The sequence below is a fragment of the Danio rerio genome, chromosome 4, assembly GCF_049306965.1.
Source record: "Danio rerio strain Tuebingen ecotype United States chromosome 4, GRCz12tu, whole genome shotgun sequence".
Classification (NCBI taxonomy): domain Eukaryota; kingdom Metazoa; phylum Chordata; class Actinopteri; order Cypriniformes; family Danionidae; genus Danio; species Danio rerio.
Genome location: NC_133179.1, coordinates 13,235,294 through 13,254,397, shown reverse-complemented (window position 1 = coordinate 13,254,397; position 19,104 = coordinate 13,235,294). Strand labels below are relative to the sequence as shown.

Here is a 19,104-nt window from a genome sequence, read left to right as displayed (position 1 = left end):
TTATTTTATTTTATGTTTTTTGTTCTGTTAAAGGTTTTATTTTATTTTAATTGTTGCTTTGTGTTTTGTTGAATGTTTTATTTTATTTTAATTGTTGTTGTGTGTTTTGTTAAATGTTTTATTTTATTTACATTTCTGTTGTGTGTTCTGTTATTTGTTTTATTTTATTTAGTTTTATTTTATTGTTTTGTTTTTGTTCTATTAAATGTTATATTTTATTTTATTTTGTTTTATTTTATTCAAATTTTGGTTTTGTGTTCTGTTAAATTTATTTTAGTTTATTTTGTTTTAATTTATAAAAATTGTGTGTTCTGTTATATGTTTTATTTGGTTTAGTTTTATTTTATTTTATGTGTCTTGTTCTGCTAAATATTTTATTTTGTTTTGTCTTATTTTAATAGTTGTTTTGTGTTTTGCTATGTTTTATTTTATTTAGTTTTATTTCAATTTTTGTTCTGTTAAATGTTTTATTTCATTTTATTTTGTTTGGTTTTATTGAAATCTTTGTTTTGTGCTCTTTGTTTTGTTTTATTATTTTATTTTGTTTTGTTTTAATTTAATTGTTTGTTTTTTCTGTTATATGTTTATTTTATTTTGTAAAAAAAAATCATTTTTATTTTTGTTGTGTGTTCTGTTGTGAAATTTAGTTTTGATATATTTTATAATTTTTTTTGTGTTGTGTTAAATGTTTATTTTATTTTATTTATTTTATGTGTTTTTTATGTTTTATTTTATTTTATCTTAATTGTTTTTTTTTGTGCTTTGTTAAATGTTTTAATTTATTTTGTTTTGTTTTATTTAAAACTTTTCTTGTGTGTTATATTGTATTTTATTTATTTTTGTGCTTTGTTTTGTTATGTTATGTTTTATTTTATTTTTTGTTTTATTTTATTTAACTTTTTTGTCTTCTGTTCCGATACATGTTAAATTTAATTTAATTTTGTTTTGTTGTTTTTTTATTTTTGTTGTGTGTTTTGTCATGTTTTATTTTACTTTGTTTTATTTTATTCAAATTTTTGTTGTGTGTTCTTTTAAATGATTTATTGTATTTTATTTTATTTAAGAAAATGTTGAAGTTGAACATAAAACATTTATCTGCATTACCAAAAATCTATATTGGTGGAAAAAAAAGTTTAGTTTTATTTTTGTTACAGAAAACAACTGAATAGAAAATAAACTCAGATCCAGCATCCTGAGATTGTCAGTCAACCTTTTCTGAAGCTCAGAAACACTTTTTCTCCCCAATCATTTGTAGCAAAGAAACATTTTGCTTTTTAAGCATTTCATGTTCTATTTGTGCCCAATTTGTGGAAAGTGCCAAATGCTTTTTGCAGAGAGAGAAAAAAAGAGCAGAAGACACAAAGAAAGCCGCCACACAGTGCTAACACAATAAAACTGTATTACATTTGTGCTTAAAATGATTACAGTACAGTATGTACACGTCCTAAAAATAAACATCTCATGCTGAATAACACATAAAAAGAAAATCCATATACAATAGCAAGCAAAAAGGAATATTTTTTTTGTTTTAAATATATACAACCACCATATACAAATTAAGTCTGTCTTCATATTTTTCTCTAGGCTATATCCCCTCGGTTCCCAAAGGTAATCATAGCCCATAAAAGGATTATCAACATTGTAGGCTACAGTAGTGATTTGCGCTTGAGAGTCGATAGTAAACAAAACCCGGTAAAAGGCAAATCCTCCGACCAGGTATTCTCCAGTAATGCGACCTGATTGTGTTTAAACAGGGTTCTGATCAAAATGGGCCGCTCAAAAGCAACAAAAAACAAATACGAGGTGGTGTTCGTCACGTCTGGAGGAGATGCTTGAAAACTCTTCAGGTATAAACATGTCAGGGACGAGCCTTGAAGTACACGCAATGACGAAAAGCCTATTAAATAAATACAGTGAAGAAACTAACTCATAGTTTCCTTTGCACAAATGTTCGCATCGGGTCTTTTTAAGTATAAAAAAGTCATAATGTCACCAAGGAACTTGCTGTTAAAGATGTCGAAGGCCAAAGATCAGTTCGAAGCATTTTAATCAGGACACAGAGTAGCTCCGCCCACTGTGAAATCTCATTGGTTCTCATAACTATACATTACACGTCAAAGATCTCCTGATTGGCTGTTCGTAATTACTCCAAATCCCGGTTCAGATGTAATGCAGACGAAAGAAATCACAACGGACAATGAGAAAACCCATTGAACCTGAGATCTTATGATCAATTTTTGTTTTTACTACATAATCTTCACCCTGTTAATGGCAATGTGGGGGGTTTGGTGTTTGTGTTCACAAAAGTCTGGTCTTCATAAGGCCGTCAGGCATTGTCGTTAAATCAGAACCACAGTCTTGGTCCGTCTTCGAATGTTCTTCCGACTTACAAAAAAAAAAAAACGTCTCTATGGCTAATCTGTACAGTACACCGTCCCTTTCTTCGTATATACAGTGTGATGTGGGGGGACAGGGGCTGGAGAGGACACTAGTGCTTTGTGTGTCTGATTGCATGTCCACTTCAAGTCCTCCTGTGAGCTGTGAAGTCGCGGGATGGTCAGCGGACCTGCGGCGCGTAGCCCTCCTTCATCAATCCCTCCTCGTAGTCTGTCTGACAGAGGATCATGTTGTTCTTTAGGAAAAACTTGTCTCCGACGCAGAACCTGCAGGGAGGCCAAACAGAAACACAGCGTTTACATATCTGCATTCAGTACAGTACAACCTGTGTTCAGAGTCTGGGGTCTTTCTTAAAAAAAAATAAAAAAACAATAAGCAGATAAGTGCTTCTTCGCTCTTCTGAGTTGTTTGTTGTAACACAGTCAGATCAAATACGCATCAACTTTTAATTTTAAATAATAGTAATTTTTTCCAATTTAATTTAAATTGTTCTTTTTAACTCGATGGTCCATATTTGGCCCAATGTTGGGTGACAGCAACCTGCATTTTTTTAGGGGGCATCTGAACTACTGCGTCTGTCAAAATCACTCAGATCCATGTTTTCGGATTTACTTCATGTTGCTAGAACTATAAAAAACAGGGATGAGTAGTCTCATAGCTTACACTGCACTCTCAGAAATAAAGGTACAGGAGCTGTCTCTGGGGCAGTACCTTTTCAAAAGACACATATTTGTACCCAACGAGTCTACAGTGGTTCCTCAAACATAAATATTAGTGCCCAAATGTACCTAAAACACCTTTGAGGTACCATTATGCACCCTTTAGGTACAAATATGTAGCTTTTGAAAAGGTACCACCCCAGTGACATCTCTATACATTTATTGTTTCAAGTATACCTGGTAATACTTATTGTATACATATTGTTATACCTAGTAAGACCTTGATTAGTTTGTTCAGGTCTGTTTGATTAGGGTTGGAGCTAAAATCTGCAGGACACCGGACCTCCAGGAACAAGTTTGGTGGCCACTGGCTTAAGAAGTCTAATAATATTGACCATAAAATGTCTTAAAAAAAATAAAAACAGCTTTCATTCTAGCCAAAATAAAACAAATAAGACTTTCACCAGAAGAAAAAATATACTATAGGAAATACTGTTAAAGTTTTCTTGTTTTGGGAAACAATTTTGACCTTAATTTTTTTCTTCTGGGTTAAATCTTGTTTGTTTTATTTGGGCTAGAATAAAAGCAATTATTATTATTATTATTATTATTATTATTATTATTATTATTATTATTATTAATAGAAATAAATCTTTTCCACACTCTTTAAAGCAACATTAGGTCAAATTAACATTATTACCAATTTTAGATTATGGGGATTTAATTTACAGATCAGCTTCAAAAACTCTCCTTCACAAACTGGATGCTATTAACATTGCAGCAATTCGTTTTGTTACTGGTGCGCCATTCAATACTCATCACTGTCAATTGTGTTCTTTATTGAATTGGCCTTTGGTTTCTGTTCATTTACAAAGCTCTTATTGGGAAAACTCCACAATATTTACAGTCACTTCTTAACATTCAGAAAACATGTTGAAATCTGCGCTCTAGTTGTTCTATTAACCTTTGCATAAGTTCACACTTCATTTGGTCGCTACTCTTTTCAGTTTTCTGCTGCTGCTGCTGCTTGGACCTTAAAGCTCAACACTTTTATAACTCAATCCAGTCAGTAGTACAAGATTACTGTGCTTGTTTTTAGTTTTTCCATGGTTTTATATATTATCCTTTGCATTTGTGACATTGTCATTGTTTTGTGTCTCTGTGGCTTCGTATCTGCTTTATATGTTGCCTCTTGGCCAGGTCGTCATTGTAAATGAGAACTGGTTCTCAATTGACTTACCTGGTTAAATAAAGGTTAATAAATGTACAGTATATAGTTCAAAATCAAATCAATTATTACTTGTTTAATGTGTTTGCAGCCTGTTTTAAAGTTACTTTAGTCCACATCAGTTGTTCCTGTAAAAAAGTGCTATATAAATACACTTGTATTGTATTGTATTGTAACTTTAGAGGGACGCAGGAGGACTCATTACCAGCGAAAGTTGCAGGCTTCCCCACAGACTCGCATCTCGCCCCCTCAAATATTAGCGTGCGTTTTCCTGCGGACACGTCGGAGAACGAGCATCTCCAGAGTGAACCTCGCATCTACTCCACCTGCAGCTGTTTCATAAATATACCCCACAGACGGAGCGCTGCCTGACGGGCCGCTGTCTCACTTGACCTTTCAGAAAGCAGATTATGTTGGTCAGGCAGAGGAGAGAGACAAAGAAGGCGGTGGAGAGGGAACCAAAGCGAGCGCTCTGTGTGTTTAGGTGTCCTGAGGGCCGCTTATCTTGCTCACAGCGAGAGTTCGACAAGGTCGGAGCCAGCGCTTGTGTCTACTGGCCGTACTGTTCCCTATACCGAACTCTCCCGCCTGTGGACCAGGAGAAAAAAAACGATGTGTTCTGTTGGTGCCATTTTAATGATTAGAAGTTTGCATCGGAATGCTGTGTTTGGCAAAAGTTAGGTGCTCGCTTTAAAGAATAGTTAGAGGAAGAGTTCATCTTGAGGTAAAGTCAGCAAGTACTGTTTTCACAAAGCGTGTTATTAGTCTCGTTGTGAACATCTATGTGTATCGTCTTCAGTCTTTATGAGGCTTTATGAGTTGCGTTAGCCTCCAGATTTACAGGTACTTGAGAATTATATACTTTATCATTTGTTTACATTTACACCGTAAAATGCTGGGTTTATCATAATCGATAATTGTTTACACAGTTGGCATTAAGAAGGAACATAGAAACATTATCTGACTAACATCTAGCAGCTAAATGTGACTGTAAAAATATTTAAAGGCTTTTATTTTTATAAACAGCGCAGATGTGAATGTGTCTGAATGTTCTGATTGACTAGAGTAGACGTTTCATGTCCGCGCGTTCTTAACGTAAACACGCTCTTTCCGGCAATTTCCCTTCTGCTTTCACTCAGAGCAGCATTCTGACAAATTACCGGCAATGTTACAACTTCTCTTTCCGGAAAATTACAGAAATGAATTTACTGGTATTTTCAAAATGGGCATGTTTACACATGATCCCTTTAATTAGCCTGTAATTTTTCCAGAAAGGTCTGTATGTGTAAAAGGGGCTAAATCCTTTGTTGTCCCAACACAAATCGATTAACTTAATTGTTTTTACTTTACTTTAACTTTAATTAGATTGAAAAAAAAAACAATTAAGTTGTCCCCCCAAAAACCTCAATAACTGTTGATTCTGCTTGTTTATATAAGAGCAAGCAGCAAAAATGTTTTTTTGGGTGTAGTAATATTTTGTGAACAAGTCAGTTTGTGTGTGTGTGTGTGTGTGTGTGTGTGTGTGTGTGTGTGTGTGTGTGTGTGTGTGTGTGTGTGTGTGTGTGTGTGTGTGTGTGTGTGCTTTTGAGGTGATTAGAGAAGAGATTAATGGTCATGTAATCACAAACTAATTTGAACTAAGAAGTTAAACCAAAAAGTAGCTTTAGAGAAAAAAATTAAGGAAATATTAAATGGGCAAAATAAATAAATAAATAAATAGAACCGTTTGCCATTGAATTTCACAGAAAATGATTTAGACTCATCTTTCATTTTCTTAAAAACAAAAGTAAATGTCAAAGTTACAGTGAAGCACTTTATAAATGAATGGGGCCAATTTTAAGCAAACATTTGAATCTTATTATAATTAGCTGATGTGATAGAAAAGAGTTTCATACGGATGTAATCGCAAATTAATTGCATATTAAATTTAACTCGTTCAAAAGTTCAAAACCAAAAAGTAGCTTCAGAAAAAAAATCAATGTAAAGGAGATATTAAATGGGGAAATGAAGAAAATTATTCAACTTAGATCAAATTAAAGCATTTTGCAGTTGAATTTCACAGAAAATAGTTTAGATTTGTCTTTTGTTTTCTTAAAAACAAAAGTAAATGTCACGATGAAGTTACAATGAAGCACTTACACTATAAATTAATGGGGCCAATTTTTAAGCAAAAATTTAAATATTATTTTTATTAATATTATAAATAGTTGATGAGATAGAAAAAAGTTTAATACTCATGTTCTCATAAAATAATTGCATTTTAAATTTAACTAAAGTTAAAACAAAAAAAAAATAGCTTTAGAAAGAAATATAAGGAAAAACAAATATGGATACAAATAAATAAATAAATGAATGAATGAATGAATGAATGAATGAATGAATGAATGAATGAATAAATAACTAAATAAATAAAATAGTGTTTGAGAATTAAGTGAGTCTTAATTCTGCTCATTTTTGCTGCCATTCTAGACTCTGATGTTATAGTAAATAAATGTGTTTTTCCACACTAAAATGACCACGTTGGATATTATTGATAGCGTATTTTGCTATCAAATCTTTACTTTCAATTCCATCGTAAGTGATAAGACAATGACTGAATATAGTGTGAATATACCCTGCACTACCGGGCATCACACAGATGTAAAATTGACGTTGGACTCCAACAGAATAACTTTGAATGTTGGTTGTGTATGAAAGTCGTGTTGACGTCGGAACCAAACATCAGTTAGAGGTCAGACTCCAAAGTCACGATGAATTTTAGTCAGGTAATTAGGCCAACTCAACATAAAACCAACCAAAGATAAATGTCAATGATGTTAGACTTTGATGTTGTATGGATGATAAAATGATGTTGGATTTTCGTTAGTTAAAGCGAAAACCTAAAACCAATCAAATATCAACGCCAGCTGACGTCAGTATCAAACAGCAAATTGACGTAAAATTTTGCTCACTAACGCCGCAATCAAAATTGAACTAAAGATCAACATCATATGAGGTTGCTGGGTACCAACATTGCTCCACAAATGTCGTCAATTTAGCTCAATTTACATTCAGATTCTATCAAAAGTCCTCAAGATGCTCCGAAAGATCTGAAAGTCTTTGCTCAATATAGTGACTAGCATACTTTATAAACCTCCCTCTCCACCATGCGCTCCAGAAAACTTTTTTTTTTTTATTCGTCACACACACACACCAATGTCAACCGGAAAGCCGCAGCCATTAGTCTGGCCCAAGTATCAACAAGTAATATCCATTAATCGCGCTTGTTGACACGGTGATTAACACAAAGCAGAGGTGTGCTTAATGTAATGGTGTCATTCACTCCAATAAAAACGTCCTGTTTAAATGACACATTCTTGCCAGGAATCCATTAGTGTCTGTCTTTTCTGACATCCTGGCCCCTCTCCACCTCCTCTTCTGAGCACCTCCATCTCTCGCTTTTTCCCTCGGCTAATAGGATCTCTCTGTGTTTATTTACAGCCTGTGTTTTTCGGCTCCCTCTTAGCCTCGTCGCCGCCCCGCTCCGCTGCGCCAAATTGTTTCTGCTTGGTGAAATGTCAACAGCGTTTGTGACATCTGTGTGCCAATTATGACGAGGATATTGCAGTCAGCCCATCAGAGGTAGCGGTAATAAATGCCCTTGCGCTGCCCTCCGTTTTTCTCTCCTCGTGCAGTCATTACCGATCGCCACATGTTTCCCGGCACCTACATTAGCCTTAGTTTGATGCGTCGCCCCCTTTTCAATCTCTCCTCCCAGATGAGTTCGACTTCAGATTGCTTTAATTGCTTTTTAGTATTTCCCATCAAGTGGAAGCAGGGGAGAAAAAAAAAAATGCATTTGATCTAGTGTTTGCTCAGGTGTGACCGGAAATTTGGGCCTTTTCATACAGTTTCCAAATCGGTCGTTTTGATGATTTAATTGAGGGTGGTTAATTGTAATGAAAATGCTGAGATTAAAAGTGAACGCAATTAATAGAGGCTCCTAACCTGTTGGTAAATTACATGAAGTATTTAAAAACAAAGTTTGTTAGCTGGTTGCGTTTAAGCATTGAGTCGGATGAATAAACTAACAATGAAGAAAGACTTGTTTGTTTATTTTTGGATTTCAAGTGAATGTACACGAATAAATAAATTATGTATTTATTAACTAACATTACAAAAATGCTTTAAAAATGTCTAAGGACGCATTTACGCTGCACAGATCGGACATGGCCCATGTACATGTAAGCAGGAACAAATGACATGAATTCGATTTACTCAAATCCGATTCAGGCCTTGGTCATATGTGGAAATTTATCCGATATGAATCGGATCTGTGTTCTAGTGTCTGCAGTGTAAACAGATCGGATTTTTTAGCCTGATCTCACAAGGAAACGTAAGTAATTTCAGCCTGATCTCACGAGGAAACATGAGTTTTTTACGGTTTGTCAGTTTAGTGGCTAATTCGTACAAATTCGTTCAAGTTCAGTCATACGAAAATGTATGATTTTAAAAAGGAGGTGTAGCACCTAACCCCACCTCTAACCCCAACTGTCATTGGGTGATGAGCAAATCGTACTAAATAGTATGCATTAGATCATTTGAATTCATACGACTTAGCCACTAAATCAAAAAATTTAAAATTGCCGTGAGATTGTGTTGGTATTTTATGTTTTGTCACCTTAGTGGCTAATTCGTACGAAAATTTATGATTTTAAAAAGGAGTCATGGCTCCCAAACCCACCCCTTTCCCCAACTGTCATTGGATGATGAGCAAATCGTACTAAATTGTATGAATTAATCCTACAAATTGATACGAATTAGCCACTAAAACAATATAATTTGCAAAAAAAAAATTATTCTCTAAAGAAGTTGTTAGTTGGATGTTTTACGTTATAACTAACGTGGTTCAAAATGGATCTGCAACAAAGCAAATATTATTTTGGGAAACACTCCATTACATCGTTCTTTCCCCAAACAATGGACCGTTCTATGATAGTTCATCCGAGAGTTATGTTAATGTTTGTGAAACGCACCCTAATTAACTTGCCTGAATTTATTTATTTATTTATTTATTTATTTATTTTATTGCTGTGAAAATTATAATAACAATATTATTAATAATAATAATAATAATAATAATAATAATAATAATAATAATAATAATAATAATAATAATTATTATTATTATTATTATTTTCATTAATAATAAATTAAATGATTAATAGGCAAAATTAATTAATTGACCCCCTGTTTTTTTATATTAAAACACCTCTAAATTCTTGGCATCATTCCCTCTTATTCCCTTTCTTTCATTTCTCCGCCGTCGCCTCTCTCCTTTTCCTCAGGTGTGACAGTAATGATGAATATGTCTATTGAGACCCGTCTTGTTAAAGAAAAGATGGCTTCCAAGGCAGTGGACTTAATGATGTATGGCTTCGTCAGCTATTTGCCTCTGAGGTCTGTGTTAACTAGAGTAGTAACATTCCTCTTCTGTGAAATAACATGCTGGCGCTGAGTGGAGGAGCGACGACTTGAAAGAGCGAGAGGAAATGAATCACGCAGGGAGGTCTATAGACTGAGAGAAAGAAACTCGACGTCATCGCATTAGAAAAGGAGATTGAACTGAGCCCATCTGCAGCGGTGTCTGCAATGTAGGACAGGATCAATTCAGGGGTCACGAGTCTGTTCGGATTCACAAGCTCTCGATAGGATTCTTGAGTCAAAATAAGATCACGTCTTTATTTCAGATTTATTTTCATTTCATTGGGATATTAAAACAGAACCCACTCGTCTAATTCAAAGTTTCAGATTTCATTATGTTAAATATAGCTTTTTTAAGTCAGTTTGATTACAATAAGTTAACCACATATAAACTTAGTCATAAAAGCTATCTTAAATCAGTTTCATTAGCTACAATAAGTTAACCATGTTTCAAAATATTTAGGTCATATGAGCTATCTTAAATCAATTTAATTACAATAAGTTAACCAAATTTCAACTTAAGTCATACAAGTTGTTTTAAGTCAGTTTAATTACAATGATTTAACCACGTTTCAATTTATTTAAGTCACATAAGCTGTTTTAAGTCAGTTTAATTACAATAAGTTAACCAAGTTTGAACTTAAGTCATATGAGCTCTTTTAAGTCTGTTTTATTACAATGAGTTAACCACATTTCAACTTAAGTCATACTTAAATCAGTTTAATTATAGTAAGTTTACCATATTTCAACTTATTTAAGTCATAACAATGTGTTTTAAGTCAGTTTAATTACAATAAGTTAACTGCGTTTCAACTTAAGTCATGCAAGCTATCTTAACTCAGTTTCATTAGGCTACAATAAGTTAATCATGTTTCAACTTATTTAAGTCAAATGAGCGATCTCAAATCAATTTATTTACAATAAGTTAATCACATTTCAACTTAAGTCATACAAGCTGCTTCAATTCAGTTGAATTACAATGAGGTAACCACATTTTAACTTATTTAAGTTACATAAGCTGTTTTAAGTGAGATTAATTATACTAAGTTTACCATATTTCAACTTAAGTCATTTGAGCTCTTTTAAGTAAGTTGAATTACAATAAGTTAACCACGTTTCAACTTAAATCATGCAAGCTATCCTGAATCATTAAGCTACATAAGTTTCATTGAGCTACAATAAGTTAACCATGTTTCAACTTATTTAGGTCACACAAGCTGTTTTAAGTCAGTGTAATTACAATAAGTTCACCAAGTTTCAGCTTAAGTCATACAAGCTATCTTAAATCATTTTAATGATAATAAGTTTACCATATTTCAACTTATTTAAGTCATTACGAGGTGCTTTAAGTCAGTTTAATTACAGTAAGATAACCATGTTTTACCTGAGTCATACAAGCTGTTTTAATTCAGTTTAATAACAATAAGTTAACTACATATCAACTTAGTTATAAAAGCCTTCTTACATCAGTTTCATTAGGCTACAAAAAGATAACCATGTTTCAAATTTTTTACATCATATGAGCTATCTTAAATTAATTTATTTACATTAAATTAACCATGTTTCATCAAAACATCAAGCTGTTTTAAGTCAGTTTAATTACAACGAGTTAACCACATTTCCACTTTAGTCATACAAGCTAGCTTAAATCAATTTAATTACAATAATTAACCACGTTTCAACTTGAGTCATACAAGCTAGCTTAAATCATTTTAATTACAATAAGTTAACCACGTTACAACTTAAGTCATACAAGCTATCTTTAATCAGTTTAATTAAAATAAGTTTACTATATTTCAACTTATTTAGGTCATAATGAGGTGTTTTAAGTAAGTTTAATTACAAAAAGTTAACCCCATTTCAGGTTAAGTCATACAAGCTATCTTTTATAAGTTTCATTAGGCTACAATAAGTTAACCCTGTTTCAACTTACATGAGTCAAATGAGCCTTTTTTAAATCTGTTTAATTGCAAATACATAACAATTTTTCAACTTATTAGGTCATACGAGCCATCTTAAATCAGTTTTATTATAATAAGTTTCAAATTATTTTAATCATCCAAGCTGTTTTAAGTCATTTGAAAAACTTGGTTATAACACTTAAATCAATTCAACTTAAACGTATGTTTAAATTCAAGGTCGGTCATAAAATAACGCAATAACTGACAGCTAGAATTGAGGTTTGCAAATGTCTCTGAGAGGACGCTGACGTCATCTATGCTGTAGCTTAAAGTTACCGCAGCCTAATTTGGCTCAGACTGTCCGACAAGGACAGTGACCCGTACCGGTGACCCTTCTGCCCTGCCGCCCTGCTCTGGGTGTCCCATGGGGCCGGTGAGCGGCACTGCCCGGCCTCATCACCGGGTACTGGGACTCATGAGCTGGGCTGATGAGGCCTGAGTGGACGACAGGCTCATCGATTAACTGTCCCTTTAGGGCTGATCTGTGGCTAACGGCCGGCTGGAGTCTCCAAACCACACAAACACACCGCACTCACGCTCACGGAGCTCAGCAAACAACCTCAAGCTGCATGAGCACAGTCACAGCCAAAGACATGCATATTCACAGCAGGTTGAATACGGCTGTGTGGGACGATGGGATAGTTTATGGATGACATGGAGCAGGAGTGTACTGCACTGACATCTATAGAATGAAACAAATGTTTACACTTTACTTAAATTTAATAAATACTCTTTTTTTTATATACGTAATTAATTCACTTACTGTATGATTTACAAATTTTTATGTAGTGGCAAAAATTTCAATTTAAGGAATATAGTTATAAATGACCCTTTCACTATCTTTCAAAAGCTTTTTAACATAAAATAAATATAAGTATGAAGATACATTAGTAAATATGAAGCTTTCCTAATGCAATCAACAATATCTCACGCCAATTCATTTAGTTTTGATTTAGTAGATAATTTGTATGAATTTGTATGATCTCACTCCTACATTTTAGTACGTATTTTTACATTCTACATTTTTAGTTTGCTCATTAGTGATGGTTGGGTTAGTGGTGGGGTTTAGTGCACCATCTCCTTTTAAATATCATACATTTTCATACATCTCAACTCGATTTTGAATAAATTAGCTACTAAATTGACAAAACGTACAATAGTTACATTTACTCTTGAGATCAGGCTGAAAGTAATACATTTCGGCTGTGATTTTAATAATCTTAAACATCTCGTTTCTTTGAATTGTGCATTTTTATTCGATGTTTGATGTAATCTCAACCGAAACTCGAAGAGAGGGTGGGAGATAGTATAGCTCCTCCCCCTTTTTTCAAAAACAGGCAATAGCGTTTTGTTTTATCACTGCTCTGCTGGTGAGGGTGGTTAAGCTTAAGCGCATCAAATGAAAAGCAAATGAGAAGCGTCTTGAAGGGGGCGGGGCATGTCAGATACTAGAGAGCATGTGATTGGTTATGATGTGATGAGAAACTGAAGTATGAAGTGACTTGAATAAAACCATCGATTCATTTAGGCCAGGGGTGTCCACACTTGGAGGGCCGATGTCCTGCAGGTTTTAGCTCCAACTTACTTCAACACACCTGCAAGGATGTTTCTAGAACGCCTAGTACGAGCTTGACTAGCTAGTCCAGGTGTGTCTGATTGGGGTTGGAACTAAACTTTGCAGCATACCGGCCCTCCAGGAGCGAGGACACCCCTGATTTAGGTGGAAGTGACAAACTACAAGCTTTACATGTTTATGTCAGTTTTATATCTTCTAAACGTGAATTGTGTCACTGTTTTGGAGCACACTAGCTTATAGATATCTTTAAAACTAACAATGCTGATGCTAACATCTAAAAAACTTTATTTTAATTTCATGGGACCTTTAAAGTGATGGGCTTTTCATAATTAAATAACGAGCACAGCTAATAAGCACAGCTCTCACCGAATCACTTTTAGTTAGTCCATAGTCCAAAATAAATGTAATCAGTGACTCATTCTTTATCCCTTTTTGCAAATTACATTCATGACAGTTGGAGGCTTTTAGCATTTTCTGATCAACTGCACTTCGCTCAACGCAATCCTTAACAATCATATGACAATATTTACCTTTATAATTGTCATTGTTTTATGGAATCCAAAGAGTTCCAATGAATCCTTTCATCATTTAGTTTGTCCGCAAATACATTTCACTCAGAAGCGTTCAGAAAAGAGGCACCTAATTCATAATCAAATGTCATTTTATTATGTATAATACTTTTTGACGGCATTAAAAGCCTAGCAGCCACATGCCTCAAAATTGAAGAATAACTCGCTTAAGACTGATGAAATGTTTTTCTCTGCTATTCAGATGTGCTATACGTGAGCCAGACAGACACAGTTCAGCAGTCGCTTTGTGGAAATGAAGCTAATCACGCTCAGTATTTAATGGTGCTTTTGTGCGGCCTGGCTAATGAATCGACTGTGTAGGAGATGATGGCCTTGCTGATGTGTGTGGGGGAAAAGCAGGGGTGGTCCAGCTGTATTAAAAGCTCGATTGTCATAATTTAAGCATCAAACGCTAATGTCGGGACATTTCTGACCCTCGTGAAGGAGCATAATTACACGGCGTGACCTCCGTGGACCCGCTAGCCTGCTCTAAGCATCAGAATGCCTGTCCCATGTCACTGGCGACAAGGAGAGCATTTGGTAAGATGGATTAGATGGCTCTTTTAAAGGCCACGGCCTCTTTAATATTGTTTGAGGAGGGGAAATGAGAAGGGAAGAGAGCTGTATATGAAAGTAGACAGAAAAAAAAATGATGAATGTGGAAAACTATAGTCAGTGCAATGGAAGCAAGTAAATAGAAAGCATTTGATTGGATAAAAGTCATCAGTGTTTTTGACAGTTTGGTTAAGGTTTATTTTAGCATGCAGGCTAGGGCTGCACCATACTGGAAAAATCAAACAATGCAATATTTTGTTGTTCTGCGATATGAATTTGACCAGATGACTTGATTTTTTTTTGGGAAAGAACTGATTTAGATTTATTTTTATTCTTTAGGGCAGTACATCTGCACAAATCTAATAAACAAAACTCCAAGCGTAGATTAATAGGAAAACACACAAAGAAAATAAACACTATTGTATTGTTTTCCAAGGAGTCTAGCACTATTCAGCTACAGTAATTGAAAAACCAAGTGTAAAATAATACTGCATAGTCTTTGTTATATAAGTAATTCAATAAAATGGATCATTATTAAAGTTAAAAACAATTAAATGTCTTGTACTTGGATGCTTTTAAAGTCCTCCTACAGTCACAGGCCTCAACAACACATGCAAAACTATAATACAGACTCTACATTGCTCCTTTTGTGATATCGATGCTGAAACGGTATATTGTGCAACCCTAATGCAGGCTGTCAGAAAGCTTAAACTATAATAATTTGTAGTTGTAAAGATGGTGAATAAAACTACAACAAATAAGCAATATTAAACCGAGCTCAGCAAGTAAGAATATAAAAAACAACAACATGTGAAATACTAAAATTACTCAAATGTAATTATAGATTAATGGCTAAATAATAATAAAAAGGCTATAAATCTAGCTATAAATTAAGTTTCCTTTATTTGATGCAGTTTACTAATAAAGCTGGTGAAATTAACTATTTAAAACTATTTTAAATGCTATATTTATTTATTTTAAATATATTTGTTTAATGACAATGACACAACAGGCACCAGATTCAGTTTCAATCAGTTTCATTAAAGACATAGACCTTTATGACTTTCTTTTGTTCTGTTTCTGTTATCCAAGAAAAACAAATACTATGGAAGTCGTAGGTTAAAGGTTTCCAACATTTCACAAAATAACTAGTGTGTGTGTATCAAAAGAATGAAACTCAAACAAGACTTGTGACAAGTGACGGGTGAGTAAATGATGACGGAATGTTCAGTTTTTGGGTGAACTGTCCCTTTAAGTGATTCTCACATTATTAACTAATCGAATTCACAAATAAGAAAAGGGGGTGGGGCTTGCTTCTAGTGCAGGATGACTCATCATTGCTTCGGACTGTAATTATCAGCTAATATCATAGCTTTCTCAAGGCTACAAGTTATTTACTAAAAACCTATTTAAATATCATTTATATTCATCACTTTTTAAAAAATTCTTTGTTTAATGACATTAGCTACATTTCCATCCACCTATTTTTATGCACATTTTGAAAATGCGTTAAAAAAAAAAAAAAAAAACGGTTGATGGAACCGCCATGATGTGTTTAAGTTGTGAAAATGAGCGTAAAAAAAACATATGCGAATAACTGAGTAGGATAAACTTTTTAATCGATAAGAAAAGATGTGCATAAACTGCGATGGAAACACTTTTACTGAACAAATTCCAGTATGCGCATTAAAAAAGGTCATGTGATTTTTTTATTAGAGATCATGTGTGAATAAACAAACCAGCAGGCTGACCATATTGTAAAACATATGAAATGTTGTTTTGCTCATTCTAAAACGTCGTAACCGTTTCAATATTAGTGTTATTGTATTATTAATTACCTTCAGAACTGTCAAGACTGTCTGAGCTCCATGTCTCATGACTTCAAACGCCGCCGTGCATTCACTACATGGTAGTGAATTGTAGTGAATAGTCAGGATTGGTAGTGAATAGTCAGGATTTCCTTCTGAGGTGCAAGTCATGTATTAAACGAAGAAAAGATTCATTCAGCTTCTCCTACCGCAGCAAATTCAGTTTTTACAGTTGATATTTGGCACTAGATAATCAGGAAGTGACGATTTTGTTCGGTTTGACTCATTAGATGGAAACACTGCTTTATTTGCATGTATTTTATGCGATAATCCAATTTTGCGCATGGAGTTAATTGGCATTTTTGAATGGAAACAAAACTAATGACACGAGACAACAGATTTACTTTTGGTCAGTCTCATTAAGAGTCTCTCACAGTATTGAAACAGTAGATTATCTAATGAATCAAAGCTAAATTCAAATATGGGCCTACTTAAAAGAAAGGGGGTGGGGCTTTCTTCTTGTAGTGCAGGATGACTCATCATTGCTTCTCGATGTAAATATTAATTAAAGGGATAGTTCACCCAAAACTGAAATTCTGTCATTTACTCACCCTTTTCTTGCCACAAACAATTCAATGGATACAGGTTTTCAGCATTCTTCAAAATATTTTCTTTTGTTTTCACAAGAATAAACCCATAAAGGTAAAGCTTGCAAATGAGGGGAAATAGTGTGTGTAAATAGTGAGTGAATAATTTGTTTTGATGAACTATCCCTATTATTTCATAGCTTTATCAAGGCAATTTTTTAATCCAATTAAATTTCCCCATTGATATATTGCATGTTTTCATTCAGGCGCTAAGAACCAATGGGAAAATGAAACATGGCTCAATGTTCTTGTCAAAACAAAGAGATTTTTTTTCCCCCCTAAAAGATCTTCTTCCATCAGAGGCTCTTGAGACATTCGTGTTGTTTGTGTTGATGTTTATCAGAGAGCATCACTGGACTGAGCCTGTACTCGGGTAATGCGCTGAGCTGTCACGATGACGGACACGTCATGAAAAGCCCCGCCGTCCTTTTCTCTTTTGGAGGAGTCCATCAAAATTTGCGAGGCTTTCTCGAAAGGCACTGACAGAACAACAAAGTGTCTGAGACGTGTCGGGTGGCGGGTGTCTGAGGAGATAATGTCTCGTCAGCTTGTTGACAAATGAATTTTCTCTTGGTCAAATGGGAGGGATTTGCATATCAGACTTCAGATGCGCTACGCTGCTTTGCTCAGACCGCAGGAGATTCTGCGCAGCAATTTCTGATACGTGTGAAAACAGTTTGTGCCTTTAGTCAATAAAAAAACACATTTTAAATTTGTTGGAAACCTCAATATTTTAATGTATTTATTGTTTTATAAATTAGTGCTTTTGGTTAAGCATCAATAAAAACCGATTAAATATAGCTGAAACTAGGGATGTCCACATCAACCGATTGAAAATCGGGCCCGATCAAACTGTTTCAGACTCGATCGAATCAGACGTTACCTCCCGACCAGGACTCGAATGTATTTGTGTGTATATATATATTTTTTCACACATCTATAGTTAGGCACAGAGTTAGACCTCTTTCTTGACTTCACGCAGAAACAGCAATGTGTGCGGCAAGACATCACAGAAACGCTATTGGCTAAATGTGTGCAAAGTAGAACACAGAAGCAGCTTGAAGTGGAAAGTAAGAGTACGCCTGCAGTCTGGAGATATTATAAAGTTGATGACGACAACATTGCCATAGTAAACTATTAGATATGCACACTTGGGATTGCTTGCCAGATTTTTTAAGTTGAGGTGCTATTTCTTTTTATTAGATTTGTTTATAATTACTATTGCGCTAAAGTCCAGAGGTGAAGAATTTATGTTATTTATTACTTTAGTGTTCAAGCTCCCTCACAAAAGTGCTCTGTTTGTTAACAGAGTGGTTGAATGTTAAAATAAGGTCAATTACAGTAAATTAAAAAATAAAGAACATCCTGGAACTGTTTCGTCGCTGTTCTATATTCTTTTTTTTTTTTGTAATATAGAAGTATCAGATCGAGTTTCGATATCTGTAGATACTCAAAATCAAATGACTCAAACTCTGACTCAAGGTCAAAAACCTCCATATTTGAATGTATTTATTGTTTTATAAATCAGTGTTTTTGTTTTTTTCTGAATGTCTCTCTGTGGGTTGTACGAATAAATTACAATTTATTAAAATAATGAATAATTACCGAACTACTTTTAAAAGCGTATCAAATCTCATAACTATTAATTTCTCAAAATCTCAGTCACTCAATTAAATGATACAAAGCATTTTGTAACAAATATCAGTGTTGAAAATAGTTTTTCTGCCTTACTTTTTATTAGTACTTATTCTGCATTATTATATTCTACATCCCTAACCCTACTTAATACCTCAGCCCAAATACTACCTTAATACCTATTAATAAGCAGGAAATTGGCAGTTTATTGAGCTACAAGTCTTAGCTAATGGTTTGTTAAAATAGTGTGAATTGTACCCTAAAGCAGGGTGGTACGGTTGACGTTTCTGTGTGGAGTTTGAATGTTCTCCCCATGTTGGTGTGGGTTTCATCGGGTGCTCCAGTTTCCCCCACAGTCTACAGACATGCGCTTTAAGTGAATTGGATGAACTAAATTGGCCATAGTGTATGAGTGTTTGTGAATGTGAGAGTGTATGGGTGTTTCCCAGTTCTGGGTTGCGGCTGGAAAGGCATCCGATGCGTAAAACATATGTTGGAATAGTTGCCGGTTCATTCCGCTGTGTCGACTCCTGATAAATAAGGGACTAACCCAAAGGAAAATTAATTAATGAATATTCGGCATTAACGTATTCTACATCTCTAACC

At 34.3% G+C, this 19,104-nt stretch overlaps 1 protein-coding gene across 13 annotated transcripts in view; it reads right to left on the bottom strand.

Moving 5' to 3' along the window:
* Positions 1-1,382: 1,382 nt before the first annotated feature.
* Positions 1,383-19,104, bottom strand: part of lmo3 (LIM domain only 3) — a 66,570-nt gene continuing 48,848 nt past the window's right edge. For 8 of the 13 annotated variants that reach the window (XM_073946057.1, XM_021475015.3, XM_005164631.5 and 5 more), the window contains one exon: positions 1,385-2,663. In XM_073946057.1, the coding sequence (XP_073802158.1) occupies positions 2,558-2,663 (106 nt within the window). In that variant the 3' untranslated portion in view covers positions 1,385-2,557. Of the gene's footprint in view, positions 2,664-16,122; positions 19,044-19,104 lie in introns of those variants that run through there. The other 5 variants (XR_012401573.1, XR_012401572.1, XR_012401571.1 and 2 more) reach the window with 2 other exon arrangements.